The following is a 15,281-nucleotide window of genomic DNA, read 5'->3' as shown; positions in this document are numbered from 1 at the left end:
TGCCCCTCCAGAAAACCATCCCTCCTGGCTCCAGTCTCTGAGCCCAGCCCTGCCTGCCTGCCTGCCTGGGTCCCTCACTCGGCTCTGAGCTCCGGTGGACAGACAGCATCCGCTTTCTTGGCACTCTCTGATCCTGGTTCTCCCAACCAGACTGCAGGCTCCCTGAGAACAGTCTTTGAGAACATTTATTACGCCATCATTCATTCTTTCATTTAGGAAATAGCTAGTAGGTACCTACAATGTGCAAGGCTGTGGATATCAGAAGGACAGCAAGCCAAGCTGGGCCCCAGCCCTCGAGGGAGCACCTGCGGATGGCTCCCATCGGCCCCTCCCATGAATCAAGTAATAAAACAGTGCGTATGCATCTGCCGTGAAACTGTGCCGAGCGCTTTGCATGGATGAGTACACATCATCTTCACAAGAGCCTGGGAAGATATTGCTACTATTGTGCCCATTTTGCAGAAGAGAAGACTGAGGTTCAGAGTAGTGAGGGCACTTGCCTTAGATCTCCCAGCCTGGAAGTGGTGGTTTTTCAGGCCCCAAAGTCAAGACCACCTAAACATGCGGTGAATGTGAGACTCTCGAGGCTCCCTGCTGAGGACTCAGAAGAGTGTGGTGGGCCGGACACCTCTCCCCCAGATGCCCCGGGAGCCAGGAGTAACTCCAGGGCCCAGCCCTTTCTGGGGATGATGCAATCTGCCCCCCAGGCAGGAAAGCCCCATTCTCCAGGGGTAGTGACTGCCTCCCACATGTGGAGGCTAAGGAGGCAGGAGGGAGCCCAGATGTTGTTCATTTCCTCTGGTCATTGGTGACGGCATCCCCCCATGCCAGGCAGGGGTTAGGGAGTGCCCAGCACTCCCTGCATGTGGCCCCCCTACATGGTTCTGGATCCTTCTCAAGGACAGAGCAGGACCTGTCCCTCTGCAGGTTGCACAGCCTCAGGGCCAGGGCTGGGGGGCGGGGGCAGTGGTCTCTCTTTCCTCGTCCTTCTCAGCCCCCAGGGGGTCCTCCAGGACAGCTGTGTTAAATCCTCCGTCCACCATGACACACGATGTTCTCATGCAAGACACACTCCTCTGGGCACACCCCAATTATGAAGAAACTCTATCCCCAAAACTGTTGACGTCAGCATGAAGAGCCCTGCACGGACTGCCAAGGCGAGCCCGGGGTTGCAAACCCCCACGGGGGCTCTGCAGGTGGGGGTGGTACTATCCCTGAGACCTCGTACGTGTCGGGCTCACTCAGGTCCCCACAGCATTATCTGTTAGGTCAGCCAACACGGTCCCTGTTTTATACATGAGGAACCTGAAGCACAAAGAGGTTAAGGTCAAGGTTAAACTGGGCAAGGAGAAGGGACGGAGCTGAGATTTAAACCCAAAGCAGTCTGGCTCTTACCCCGACTCCACTCTTTTTCAAAAAGTATATTTTATTGATTTTTCACAGAGAGGAAGGGAGAGGGATAGAGAGTCAGAAACTATCGATGAGAGAGAAACATCCATCAGCTGCCTCTTGCACACCTCCTACTGGGGATGTGCCAGCAACCAAGATACGTGCCCTTGACCGGAATCGAACCTGGGACAATTCAGTCCTCAGGCGGACCCTCCATCCAATGAGCCAAACCAGATAGGGCGCGGCTCCACTCTTAAAGTGTGGTCCCAGGACCAGCAGCATCAGCCTCATCTGGGAACCTGTTGGCAATAGACATTCTCACACGCTGCCCAGCCTGACTGAACCAACAGCTCTCAGCTCCCCACGTTAACAGCCCAGCCTGTCTGTGTTAACAAGCCCTCCATGTGCGTCTGCTGTGTGTGCTGGTGTGAGAGCCCCTGCTCCACAGGGTCTTCTAATGGGAGGGAGTGAAGTGGGTGTAAGAGAAACGGCCGCTCGAGGATGGTAATACATAGCAGCTGACCTTTGCCCTCAGCGCCAGGTATAATAAAGAGTGGTGGGGACTGCAGCAAACTGGAGGGTTTACGCCCAGTCTACCTAACTCCAATCAATGATTGCCTTGGCGCATTGCAGGCCCAGCATTGGCAGATACTCTGACTTTCTATAGGGAAACTCAAATTCCAGTGTTGTGGAGGGTTTTTAATGTGAATTTTGATTTTTCAAGTGTTGGTAATCTACTCAAATTCTTGGGCGGGGTTGTTTTCTGTTTTGTTTTGAAGTGTGGGGCTGAAGCTTTTCCGGGGACACAGGCTGCTGAGGAGGTGAGCCTGTCTGGAAGAACAAACTTTTCGGAGTCTCGGAGACGCAGGGGCCTAGGGCCTCTGTTAGCAGAGGGGGCCACACTGGAGCCTGCCCCCTGGAGCTCGTCACGCACGCGCACCAGGGCGGGGCACTCTGCCCTCCTGCCAGTGTTCTGAGGTCAGCAGGCCGGCCCAGGCCATGGTCCATCACCCCCAAGTCAAAGTTCTCAAGCAATGCAGCTCAGCCTGCCTGAGTCCCTGGCTCAGTACCCACCAGGCAACAGGCGCATGCAGGGCCAGCTCTGAGGGGAGGAGGCTGTGAGCAAGGAGGACACTTCCAAAATGCCTGGCACTCTTATTCTGGACTTGTGCAAATGTACCTTCCCCGGCTTACAAGCCTCCCTGGGGATTCTTATGCACAGTCAAATTTAAGAGCCATCGAGTTTGGCTCTTTCTAAAGCAGCATTATACACACTGTAGTTGTCATCACTTGTTAGTCATAAAATTGGCATTTAACTCTCCGCCACCGTGACGTTGGGGGAGGAGGGAAAGAGCATTGCTGTTTTTAACTAGTTATACAGATGTGATGAAAACCCCCGAGTAAGACCATCAGAATTCAGTGAGTGGTGCTATTACAGCATAGAGGCACTAGAGGGCACCCTAGCCAAGCGCCAGGACCAATGCACAGCCACCTCTCTTCAAAGACCTGGGGTTGAAAGAGGCTGGTTGAAATCCATAGTGCATTCTTGTATACGCACGCACACACGCTCACAGAGTCTGACACTATCTGAGGTCAAGGGGAGGGTCCTTGTGGGGTCCTTTTGTCTTCAGAAAGTTGAAATATCACCCCACAAATATTAGAGCTGTGGCTCTAATTGGGGGGTCTTCTCTGTTGTCTGCCTGACTTTGGGGAAGGTTCCACTCCTCTGGCCTCAGGTCCTCGGTGAAAGAGCAGCCCTCCCGAGAGACAGTGGTTATTGAGAGAGCTGCTTTCTCCCCACCTGTGTTGCTATCAGTCACTGTGCAGGCTTCAGTTCTGCCACGAGGTCCTGTAATGGCTGGGCCCTGTGTGGGTCACCGCTGAGGCCCCAGGCCCTGAACGAATGCTCCACGTGGTCCCTGCCCCAACCGGTTCTATGGGGCCCTGGGCGTGTCACTGCACCGCTTTGCACCTCTGTTTTCTCAGCTGGAAAATGGGCAACAACACCCCTGTCAGAGCATGAGTCTCGGCTCACAAACTCAGTTTGCAGGAAATGCCATTTTGGTTTTCTGTAATTGAACATAACTTCTCATTTAAACTCCTTTCCTGCCAAATGGCAGAGATCATCTGAAGCCAAGTGAGGGTCCCTTTGCCCTTTGTTGGTGGGGTGGCATCTCAGGTCAAGGGGGCTTATACAATGCCAAGGCACTAAGGAGGGGCACCCCAATGTTCTCTGACATCACTCTGTGCCCTTCCGTGTGGCTAACGACCTGCCATTATCATGTAGTTCTCTGTATCTGACAGAACCGAGGCCTGAACAAGAAGGACAACACTGTCCTCCCTCTCCTATAAAAGAATCTGAGTAGACAGTCCTGGGGTTGGTCTGGCTCAGCCACGGTGTTTCTCTGCCTTTGTTATGGTTCCAGCAACCTCATTCTCAGCCTCGAGGGAGGACAGAAGGGAAGAAGAGCCCTGCCCTTCCTTTAAAGGGTGTTTCCTGGGCGTGGCAGGCGACATTCCCACATAAAGTCCATTGGCCAGAACTTAGACACATGACCACACACAACTGCAAAGGAGTCTGGGAGATGTAGTCTATTATTGGAAGACATAAATTCTGCTAAAAATCAGGGTTCCATTACTGGGGGAGGGGGGGAATGGACATGGGGACAGGTAGCATAGTGCTCAGAGGCGCAGGTCTCCACTGCTCTCAGAGTTTCTGTCACCTCCCCTTGCTCGAGATCTCAGCTTGAGGATGGGCCAGTGCTTGGGGGAAGGGAGATGGGAGGAGGAGAAATAGGAAGAATATAGTTCTCTGCCCCTCCCCACACACCCAGGACAAAATAGAGGCTAAACTCTTTTAAAAAATATACTTTATGGTGAAATATTTCCAGCCTACAGTTGAGAATAAAATACAATATGGTGAGGATTTGTCTACTGGGCAGCCACTTTCATCAAATCTTGCCATTTTCATAGTTGCCTTAGATTTTAGGATAGTAAATATTACAGATACAAGTGAAGTCCCCAGTTTTCTTGCCCCATGTCTTTTTCCATGTCTCACCTCAGAAGTGTTATGCCCTGAATTTAGTGTTTATCAGTCCCTTCTGTCTTTTAATACAAACTTATGTATAATAAATGTTACAAAACATTGTTTTGCAGGTTTTGAACTTGATGTAAATACCTTCTTACTGTATAACTCATTATGCAACTTGCTTTTTTGTTCTTTCTTTGAGAAATAGGGGCGAAAAGACTGTAACTCTACCTCTGTCGTTCATGACTGGGTCATATATGCAGCTTATGGCTGTGACATATGTCTATATAACAGTGTGTTTCTATATTTTGATAAATGGTTAGGTCTTTGCAATTGTTTGCTATTAAATAATGTTGCAATAAACATCTTTGTATATGTCTCTTTGTTGCACACACACGAGTCTCTCTAAGTCAGTTGTTCTGAGAGTGTGGTCCCTGGACCAGCGGTATTAGCATCACCTGGGTACCTGTTGGAAATGCAGACTCTCAGGCACCACCTCAGACCTACAGAGTCAAACATCCCAGGGCGGAACCCAGCGATCAGTGTTGTAACAAGCCCTCTAAGAGATGCTGGTGCCTGCTCGAGTTTGAGAACAACTGCTCTAGGTTTTAGAACAGAAGCACTTCCTCAGATTTACTAGATGCTGCTAGATTTTTCTCCAAAGGATGGAAGTTTCCTCTCATCCTTGCTAGCCCTTGGTGTCATCAGAACTTAAGATCTTTGCCTACTGTGTGGGAGGCCTGGGCACTGTTCACTTCTCAGCTGTCCTCTCCCTGGCCCTGGAAGTTCCTCTTACAACATCACACTTTCCCTCTGCCCTCAGGTCCTGCGGGTCAATAGTTTTGGAAACACACAAACCTTTACTTGTGGCAGTTTCTCTTCTTAGAAGCACCAGTATGTATACCTCCATATGAGCCCCCTGGATCAGACAGGGCATCATACTGTGTGCCTCCATATGAACCCGTTGGATCAATCAGGGTCTCAAATATAAGTAACAGCAATGGAGTTATCAGCAGGATGTGTGGGCTCCCAGAGTCCTAATAGCTGCTGTTGGTCACATGACCATGTCTAGTTGCAAGGGAAGCTGGGAAATGTAGTCATTTGTCTGGTAGCTGTGTGCTTAGCTAATATCCCAATGAGACAACATATATGGTTTGACCATCTCTCTCCCTTTCCCCCACCCTCCACCTGGCCTGGATGGCAGTGGGCACTGGTCTGGGGGGCAACTGCACAGGCTGCGTCACCTGCTCAGAGGAGAACGGCTGCTCCACCTGCCAGCAGAGGCTCTTCCTGTTCATCCACCGAGAAGGTATCCGCCAGTACGGCAAGTGTGTGCATGACTGTCCCCACGGCTATTTCGGCGTCCGTGGCCAGGAGGTGAACAGGTGCAAAAGTACGTGGCTCTTCCCCTGTCCTGTGCTAGTGTTGGGCTCCTGGGCACCTCTGGCTCATATCCTATCTGGCACCCCGACACGGCCACAGGGGAAGTCGGTGTGGGCCTGAACCCAGACTCAGATATGTGCTTGGTTTCAGGCTGGCTCTGAAGCCCTAGGCAAGCCAGTGCCTTCTCTGGCATAAGCAGGGCACCTTCCTCTCTACCCTAGTTTGCCGTGTGGCCCGGCATGTTACTCTCCCTCTGAGCCTCGCTCGAATGGGAAAAGGCATCCTAGCTCCTAACTCTCTTTTTGCTGGGACCTGGGACAACCACGACCATCTCCGGGCCTTGGTGGAAATGGAGCTGGGAGACCTCACTCCTAGCCCAGATTTGCTGTGTCCTTTGCCTTCTCTTTGCTCCAATGAGAAAAGAAACCTGGTGCTTTAAACACAAATAACCATGCTGCCTTGGACATGTCCCCTGCCCCTGCCGAGCCTCAGTTCAGATGAGAAAGGGAGTTCTCCTTGAATGCAACCCAGTTTGACCTTGGACAAGTCTGGGCTTCAAGGAGACACTGAATCCTGACCCTGTGCTGCAGGGCCTGGGGATGCTCAGAGGCCCGCCCGCCCTCCCCCCTCAGGCAGCCCCAGAATGCCCTCCTCCTGGGCAGCTCCCCTCACCGGGGGTGGCCCCGGCTCTGTTACAGAATGCGGGACCACGTGCGAGAGCTGCTTCAGCCAGGACTTCTGCATCCAGTGCAAGAGGCGGTTTTACCTGTACAAGGGGAAGTGTCTGCCCACCTGCCCGCTGGGCACCGCAGCCCGGCAGAGCCCGCGGGAGTGCCAGGGTGAGTGGGGGCCTCCTCATCCTGCCCGTTCCCCTTGTGCCCTGCAGCAGAGGCCGGTGAGGATGTCAGGAGACCTAGAAACAATGTCACACGGGTGGCAGGCCCAACACACAGGTCAGGTATACACAGGAGCCAATCAATATGCTAAGACCACCACTGTGATGATGATTATTGCTACCAACGTCAGCATCATTACTATGTCCAAGGGAGGCAGCTCAGTACAGAAGAGCACTAATTTTTAAATAAGACACACCCGAGTTCAAATCCTAACTCTAAAGTTTACCCATTTGTGACCTTGAGCAAGTTATTTAAGCTCTCTATCCCTCAATATCTTTAAACATTAAAATAAAAAATACAATAGAACATAGAGCCCACTTCATGGGAGAGGATTGTTATATGGATTAAATGAATCAATAAAATTTGAAGCACTTAACGGAGTGACTAGGAAGTATACAGTAAGTGCTCAATACATGTCATTATTATTGCTGTTGTTTTCCCTGCTGCTCCTTTTCAGACTCCTTTCAGCTCTTCTTCTGTGGTCTGTCCTTGCCTGAGACGGGTTGTTCCCAGGGTTCTCACCTGAATCTCATATCCCTGCCCACACCTTCCCTCTGGGCTCGTGTTCACAGTCATTCCAAAGGCTGGTGGCTCCTGGCTCACTGTCCCTGGCCACATCCCTCCGTGAGCACCAGGCCACACCCGCACCTGTGTGTCTCCTCCCCTCCGTCTTCATCCCCAGCCTGGTGCTTTCTCTGTCCACAACCAGCTCCATGGCCCATGCCGGCCACGCTGGAGACATGGGCATAGCTGGTGACTCTCCTCTCGCATCCTGCATCCAATCCGATCTGCTGATTCCTTCGCCAAGAAACATTTACTAGGGCATCTGCTACGTGCCAGGCACTTCCGAGGTGCTGGGGACATATTAGTGAGCAAAATAGACAACGCCTCTGCCCTCGTGCATGTAACATTGTGCTGGGAGACAGAAGAGTCATACAAGAATAAATACAGATGTCAGGGGGCAAAAAACATACACACACAAACACACACACACACAAAGTTTGGGGGTAATGAAGCAGAATAAAGGTCCCCAACCATCCTACCCCTCCCAACTCTCTTCTCCCCACACTCTGCCCATCACTGGGATCACAGCCACCGCCTCCTGCCTGTCTACCTGCCTCAGGTCTCCCTGCCTCCAGCCCATGCTGGCTCTCGTCCAGGCAGCCAGAAAGATTATTTCAAAATGGCAATAGGATCAGGTGTCCCTTCTGCTCAAGGCCCATCAGTGGCTCCCACTGTCCTCAGGGAGAGCCCTCTCAGGCCTGTGCAATCTGGTCCCCATCTGCCAGCCTCTCCACCCCATCACTGTTTCTCTCCACTTGAGTTTAACCTCCAGCTTCCCCGTTCCGGGCTGGTGTCCAGGCTGACTCCTGCAGAAGATCTGCAGGGTTATTCCTTCCACCGGGAGCACTTCTTCCTCCCGCCCCTCCCTGAGCCTGGCTAACACCCCCCACATATCCTCTTAAGACTCGGGTCCGAGTCTCTTGCTGCAGGAAGCCTTCCCAGTGCCCCAGGCTGGGCCTGCACCTCCTCTGAGCTCCCACAGCTTCCTGGGCTCCTCCCATGACTGAGTGAGCACCCTGTCCTTCCAGCCCAACTTCTTCAGATGGCGAAGGCCAGGGGGCAGGCCCAGGTGTGCCTTGTTCCTGTTGGGCCTCAGGACCCAGCACAGGTGCTCAGCCTTTGCCGGTCAAATGCATACATCCAGCAGAAGGACACTGTTCTAAGGTCTGGAGACCTGGTTCTGGGCCCAACACAGTCTTAAACTTCCTGTGTTCTCTCGTGCAAGACCCTTCTCTTTTCCCTTGGCCAGCCCCTTCCCTGCTCTAAGCCTCTGTGTCCTGATCTGCCAAGCGAGGGTGTTAATAGCTCCCCCATTCTCTGCTACCTCTCAAGGACTCTGGAAAGCACCAAATGTGAAAGAATTTATATATTTTATATATACAAAGAAATTTTTATATATTTATATATAAATGTGAAAGCATATATATATATTGATATATATATATTTTTATTTTATTTTATTTATTTTTTTAATTACTCCCTACTAAGAGCTTTTATGTCCACAACTTCATTTTCCCTCCAACAGCACTGGGTAGCTTCCACCTTCTACAGCTGACCAAAGCCCATGTCCTGGCCCTGAGGGCCATTCAGCCAACCTTCTGGCCTCTTCTCCTGCCCCTCCCCTCCCAGGCCCTCACTGCGGCCCCACTCTAGCTGCCCTGTCCCTCAAACATGGCTGTCCAGGCCCTGGGGCTGTGTGAGGGAGCCAGGCGTGTGCTCGGTTCCATTTCCACCAAGTGAACCACTGTCCCCCTTAGCTTCTGTGTCACCCCTTTAGAGCCAGCCAGAGGCCACGCGCTGGCCCACACGGCCTGCGCACACTTCAGAAGAGCCCTCGTCCCAGGCTCTCAGAAGTTGCGGTTCAGATGTCTCCCTCTGCTCCTGTGCAGCCTGAGTCCCGGCTTGTAGAGATGGGACCTCAGGCAACTGAACCGCTCTCACCCTGCCCTCTCCCTGCCAGCTGACTCCCTCTGAATGTCTTTCCCTCCACCCCACAGAGGAGTGTGAGCTGGGCCCCTGGGGCAGCTGGAGCCCCTGCATGCATCGCGGGAAGACCTGCGGCTCGGCCTGGGGCCTGGAAACCCGGGTACGAGAAGCCGGCCACAAGGAACAGGAGGAAGCAGCCACCTGCCAGTTGCTGTCCGAGTCGAGGAAATGTGCCATCCGGAGGCCCTGCCCAGGAGGTGAGCTCCGGGCCAGGCCCACAGGGCTACAGTGGGGCAGGCCCAGGGTCACTCTGAGCGGCCTTGGGACACTGGTTTCCCAAAGAGTACATGTCAGAGTGTCCACCATTAGCCATGACTTCCTGTGTCCCTTCAAAGGCCTTCCCTCCTGGGGTCAGACCCAGATCATTAGAAAGATCGAGCTTGTCCTTGACATCAAGGGTTCCCAGCACTTTCAGACTGGCCACCTCCCTTTCACCACAAGGGTTTCGGAACAGTCTCTCTAACATTCTGACATGAAGCTCATGGATAATGTAACCCACTTGCCTGCATCACTGGAAAAGATCAGCAGAGCGCCCTAACGCGATGTAATACAGAAACAAAAGAAACCTCGTGATGGCAATGCGGGGCCCACACCCCCGAGAATGCTCAGTGAAGTGGAATCATGGCCCAGTGATGGCCAAGGTCAGGGCTCAAGGGCACTTTTGTGTTGCCATCAGAGATGCAACTTCCCTCATGGTGACCAGCTCTTCATAAAGTCAACAAAACTGGCCACTTGATTAACTAGTCCTGGCCACCCCGGACTAGTCAGGGAAAGGGGAAAGTGTTCAAACACCCTTGGCATTCACGCGCAAGATGGAATTTGGCTCTGAGCAAGCAGATTTTTCAGCTACGGGAAAGCAGGATGGGAGGGGGACAACTCTGTTTTGTGAGGGGACCTCCGGTCCCCGTCCACTGAATGCCTCGGAGACCCCCTTCTTTGTGACAACCAAGATCACCGCACAGATATCCGAAATATTCCCCGAGGGCACTTGAGAACCATGGATGTGGAAAAGAGGGACTGCAGAGTGTGGTAGGCAGGATGTGAATGGGGAATGTGTAATAGCATGGAATTAGCTAATGTTAACTGTGCACTTCCTATGTGCTGGGCACTGTGCTAATTCTCTAGACTCATTAAGTCACTTAATCTGCTCAATGGCACTATGAGGTAGGTGTTCTTATTGTACACATGAGAAGATTGAGGCCCAGAGAGGTTAATTCATTTGCCCAAGACTCACACAGCAAGGGAAGTATGGACCTGGAATTCCAATGTAAGTCTGTGTGCAAAGAGGACCCCAAAGTTGTGTTTAAGGATGAGTGACCTGGAGCTGGGGCACCTGGGACATGGGGGAGCCAGGACTTGAACCCGGGGACACCCCTGGCCACGTGAGCTGGGAGCCACTTAAAAGTAACACCAGGAACTGCAGCCCAGGCTGAGCAAGCAAGGCCTCTCACTGCATCTCAGTCATCTCATCTGAGATGTGGGACTCATCTGATATTTGTGTCAGAAACACGCCCTAACTGGTTTGGTTCAGTGGATAGAGCGTCGGCCTGTAGACTGAAAGGTCCCAGGTTCGATTCCAGCCAAGGGCATGTATTGATACCTTGGTTGTGGGCACATCCCCAGTAGGGGGTGTGCAGGAAGCAGCTGGTTGATGTTCCTCTCGCATTGATGTTTTTAACTCTCAGTCCTTCTCCCTTCCTCTCTGTAAAATTCAATTTTATATATATATATATATATATATATATATATATATATATATATATATACACACATACATACACACACACACACACACACACAAAAACCCTCATCCAGCTCCACAGGGGTCGGGGCACAATGGGGTCCAGATTCTGAGTTAGGCTGGGTCTGCAGCCCAGCCCAGCCCTCCCACAGGGGCCCTGGGTTAGGTACAGGCCAGAGCTGCCTGTCAGCGCCAGCTCTCACGGCTCTCCTGAATCCAACATGGTGGCATGGCGGCCATGGGGGCCACTGGCTGAATGCTCTGTGCGTTGCTGTTCTTTTGATTGTCGTTTCCTGTGGCATCTCTGGGGCCCCGAGGTGAGTGGGTGAATGTGTTTCCTCCACAAAGAGCCCTGTGAGCCGTGGGGTGCGTGTCCATGGAAGCTCCTGGCACCCCCACCAGGCCACCCTTCGTCCTGGGAGGCCCTGTGAGTCTCCAGGCCTGGGGAGGGCCTAGCAAGGGAGCGCGTCCCTCCCTGCCCCCAAGGAACTGAGAGACGTGTTCAGTTTGGGGTGCGCGTTCCCACAGTCCAGACTCCAAAAGGAGTGGTTGCCAGGACAGCGCCCAAATGCTACTCTGGGCCGCTGCTGGGAGGTGGGAGGTGGGGGGAGGGGACCCGCACCTTTCAGACTGAGGGTCTCCCAGGGCCCCGCTGGCCTCGGAAACAGCAGCCTGTGCTCCCGCCGCAGAGAGAAGCCCCAGCCCGAGGAAGGGCCGGAGAGACCGGCGCCCGCACAAGGACAGGAGGATGGACCGGCAGCTGGACGTGCGGCCCCGCCGGCAGCAGGCCTGACCGCCCTCCTCCAGGCCCCGCGCTTCATCCTCACCCGTGGCCTTCTTGCCGCTGCTGCTGCTGCTTTTCTTTTCCCTTTTATCTTTCTCCCCCTGGTTTCTGGCTTCCGTGGCAAGCTGCCTTTCTGTATTTCTTCCCTTTCTTTCCTGTTTTTCTCCCATCTCCACTTTCCCCTCCATCATTTCTTCCTGTCCTCCCTCCCTCTTTCCTCTTTTCTTCTCTTTCCTTTTATCTGTCTGCCTTTCTTTCCCTTTCCTCCCATTTTTCTTCCTGTTTATCATTTCTCCATTGTGTGTGTCATCTCTCTCTCTCTCTCTCTCTCACACACACACACACACACAGACACACACACTTTGAGAAACCAAATCTCTCTCTCTCTCTCTCTCTCTCTCTCTCTCTCTCTCACACACACACACACACACACACAGACACACACACTTTGAGAAACCAAATCTATCTCTCTCTCTTTCTCTCTCTCTCTCTCTCTCTCTCTCTCTCTCTCTCTCTCACACACACACACACACACACACACACAGACACACACACTTTGAGAAACCAAATCTATCTCTCTCTCTCTCTCTCTCTCTCTCTCTCTCACACACACACACACACACACACACACACACACACACACACACACACCCACACACACTTTGAGAAACCAAATGCCTGTGCCTTGCCTTTGCCCACCCCCTCCTCCCCCTCTTTCTATCTACTCCTTAAAGAAAGTACCTTTTTCTAGGCCTTTCCCGGTCCTGACCCCGCCTTCTCAGAGAAGGGGCGGGGCCAGGGACTCAGCACAGCGTGCTCCAGAGTCCGGACCCCGCTTCTGCTCCGGCGGAGAACCCAGCCCCTGGAGGCCTTTTCCACCGCCCTGGGCCACGGCTCTCCCAGGAAGGCTCCGGAAGAGGCTCCCTGTGCCCAGCTGGCCATGGAGGCGCCACAGTGCGGCCACTGGCCCGACACGCAGCCCTGTGCCCGCCCGTGGTGTCTGCCCGCTGGAAGCCTTTGGCGCCGCCCTCTCCCCCGGCACTGAGGCCCCCTGCCCTTCAGGGAGCCAAGCACTCCATCCGGAGCTGGAGCCGGCTCAGCCCACACGAGGCTGTGGACGCTGAAAGGAACTTGAAGCAAATCCGGGAGCTTTCCGCCCACTGCACCCCTGGGGAAACTGAGGCCTGCGAAGAAAGGGACTGGCCTAGGGCCTCGGGGAACCCAGGGGCTGTGCCCCCCACCCGCTGGCTGCCCACTCAGCACGCCCACAGCTGGGAGGACTTCAGGCCTTTGAGGGGCCATGAAGAGCACGGTGATCAGGGGCAGGAGCAGGCGCCCACACCCACACCCATGAGCGCTGTTTCACTGTGACCGCCCCCCTCCCCCCACGCCAGGCAAGAAGACGGGGTGGGGGAGTCTCAGGCTAGGCCCAGCTCAGAAGTAGGTTTGCTCTCACTGCTTGTCATTCCACCGCCACGGCACCCCTTCCTCCTTTGTTCCCCAAACCCCCGGGAAGGGGCACCCCAGATTTGCAACGGCGTTACTGGCCGGCCTGAACTCAGCAGCTGAGAGGAAGACTCTGACCTGAGGGGCCCGGGATGGGATGGGGTACCTGAAAACGGGGTGCCAGCAGGCTGGGGCAGGCGAAAGGTGATGAAATGCCCTCACTGCCCCACTCCTAGAGAGTGCCCAGCCTCGGGCCCTCCTCCCCGTCCTCCGCTTGGCACAGAGGAGCCCCGGACCCCTAAGGCCCACCCTACCTCTCACCTCCCTAGGGACGGCTAGACCCCTCCCCCCTCCTCACCTGGCCAAACCACCAGCTTCTATTCTGCAACAGTTTGTGCTTCTGAAATGCTCTTTGTTGTTTCAAGACCCCAACATTTTTTTTAATAAAGAGAAAAGGAAAAAGGAACTTGCAAATGCTTCTTGGGCTTGAGTAGTTGAAATGGAACCATGTGGGTTGTTTGCACGGGAACGCTCAGGGCTGGGGGAGCCCCGTGGGTCAGTGGCGCCTGCGGCTGGGCTTTGGCCCTGAGGCCCCCAGACCCCACGGGAAGGGGGTCAGCCAGAAGCAGAAGAGAGCACCCTGCTCCCCCCCCCCCCCGGTGCCTTTAGCCCCCTGACCACAGAAGTGGCCGCAGAACCCAGCTGTGCTCTGTATGACACGTGCAAGGGGCCAGGGAGGTATGACAATCCCACAGAGCCATGTAACGCCTGCACTGTTGGTGAGGTGGCCTCAGCACTGGGAGGCACGGGTTCGAGTCCCAGCCTGTCAGCGGCCTGTGGGGCCAAGGCCGAAACATTTCCCTTTTCTGGGCCTGATTCCCCCTTTGATAGATGAAGAAGAGGTGTGACTGGATTTAATCCAGGGCCCAAATCTGGTGGCCAGACAGCATCCTCTGGGGGCTTTTAAATATTCTGATGTCAGGGTCCCATCCAGACTTTCTACATGTGGACGAGTTCGGGATCAGTCGGTGAGAGCCAACTCTGGAATGGGTGTTCCAGGACAAGCTCAGTGCGAAGGCAGCTCGCCGGGACCGCCAGCGGGGGTCCAAATACAGAGTTTTCTGATAAGATTCAAATGCGAGGATGCTGACGTGTCTAAAACCCACAGCTTTAAGAGATCCAGAGAGGAGTAGAAGTTTCCCTTCTGGCAATCTCTGGCCGCATTCTCTCCCTCATGGGGACTGGTTTTCTGTGCCCAACTGTGGTCTGTGGTCAAGGTTGTTTCTTACGTTTCCAATTAAAGATATATGTTTCAGTGCCTAAGCCTCTCCCGGGACCTTTGGAGCTCAGACATGCCCTCCCTTCCAGCTCTTAATTCTTTACACATTCTTCTGAGGATGGAAGCGCTTTGCTGGGAAGGACAGCTTCCCGCATCACTGCCTCTCATGGGTGAGGCTCAGAGATAAACTCAGAAACTGGCCAGGCTGTGGGCGGAGCCAGAGGATGGTGCGGCCCCTCCAATGGGAGAGAACAAAGATTTGGCGGGAGCTGGAGGTTTCCTGTCCTACTCCTCCAGCCTGGACACCTGGATCCCCATCCCTGCCTGATGCTGCACTGAGGCCCGGCCTCTCATTCCCACTTTCTGTCACTAGAGGGCGCAGCCGAACCAGAAATACAGCAACAGCCCTAATTACAACATTTTTCTGAAATAGGAACAGTGCATTGCTTTTCTCTCCTGCATAGACCTGGGGAGGGGGCGGGAAAGCTGCCTCCTTCTTCAGGCCGGAGGACCAGCGTTGCCTTAGTGACCTGAGTGACATTCAGAGGAAGACCGGAGCCCAATATCCCACAGCCAGTAATCATGACTGGCAGTTCCTGTTCTCCTGCTAAGACTTCCAGGGACGGGAGCAGTGTTCTATGTCTCCATTTTCACCAATGGAAACATTTCACTTTCTTGTGTGGTCCTGTTGACTCAGGAAATATGCATTCTTATAATAACATAAATAATAGTCATCACGACGCCCTGGCCAGTGTAGCTCAGTTGGTTGGGCGTCGTCCATGTAC

At 53.7% G+C, this 15,281-nt stretch overlaps 1 protein-coding gene across 1 annotated transcript in view; it reads left to right on the top strand.

The window, feature by feature from the left end:
- The window catches only part of RSPO4 (R-spondin 4), a 29,007-nt gene extending 17,138 nt beyond the window's left edge, over nt 1-11,869 (top strand). The window contains exons 2-5 of the mRNA XM_036419829.2: nt 5,622-5,810; nt 6,499-6,639; nt 9,258-9,443; nt 11,677-11,869. Of these exons, the coding sequence (XP_036275722.1) occupies nt 5,622-5,810; nt 6,499-6,639; nt 9,258-9,443; nt 11,677-11,780 (620 nt within the window). The 3' untranslated portion in view covers nt 11,781-11,869. The remainder of the gene's footprint in view (nt 1-5,621; nt 5,811-6,498; nt 6,640-9,257; nt 9,444-11,676) is intronic.
- The last annotated feature ends 3,412 nt before the right edge of the window (nt 11,870-15,281 follow it).

The sequence above is a fragment of the Pipistrellus kuhlii genome, unplaced genomic scaffold, assembly GCF_014108245.1.
Source record: "Pipistrellus kuhlii isolate mPipKuh1 unplaced genomic scaffold, mPipKuh1.p scaffold_m20_p_6, whole genome shotgun sequence".
NCBI lineage: Eukaryota > Metazoa > Chordata > Mammalia > Chiroptera > Vespertilionidae > Pipistrellus > Pipistrellus kuhlii.
Note: the sequence above shows the minus strand (reverse complement) of the source record. Positions and strands in the feature narration are given on the sequence as shown.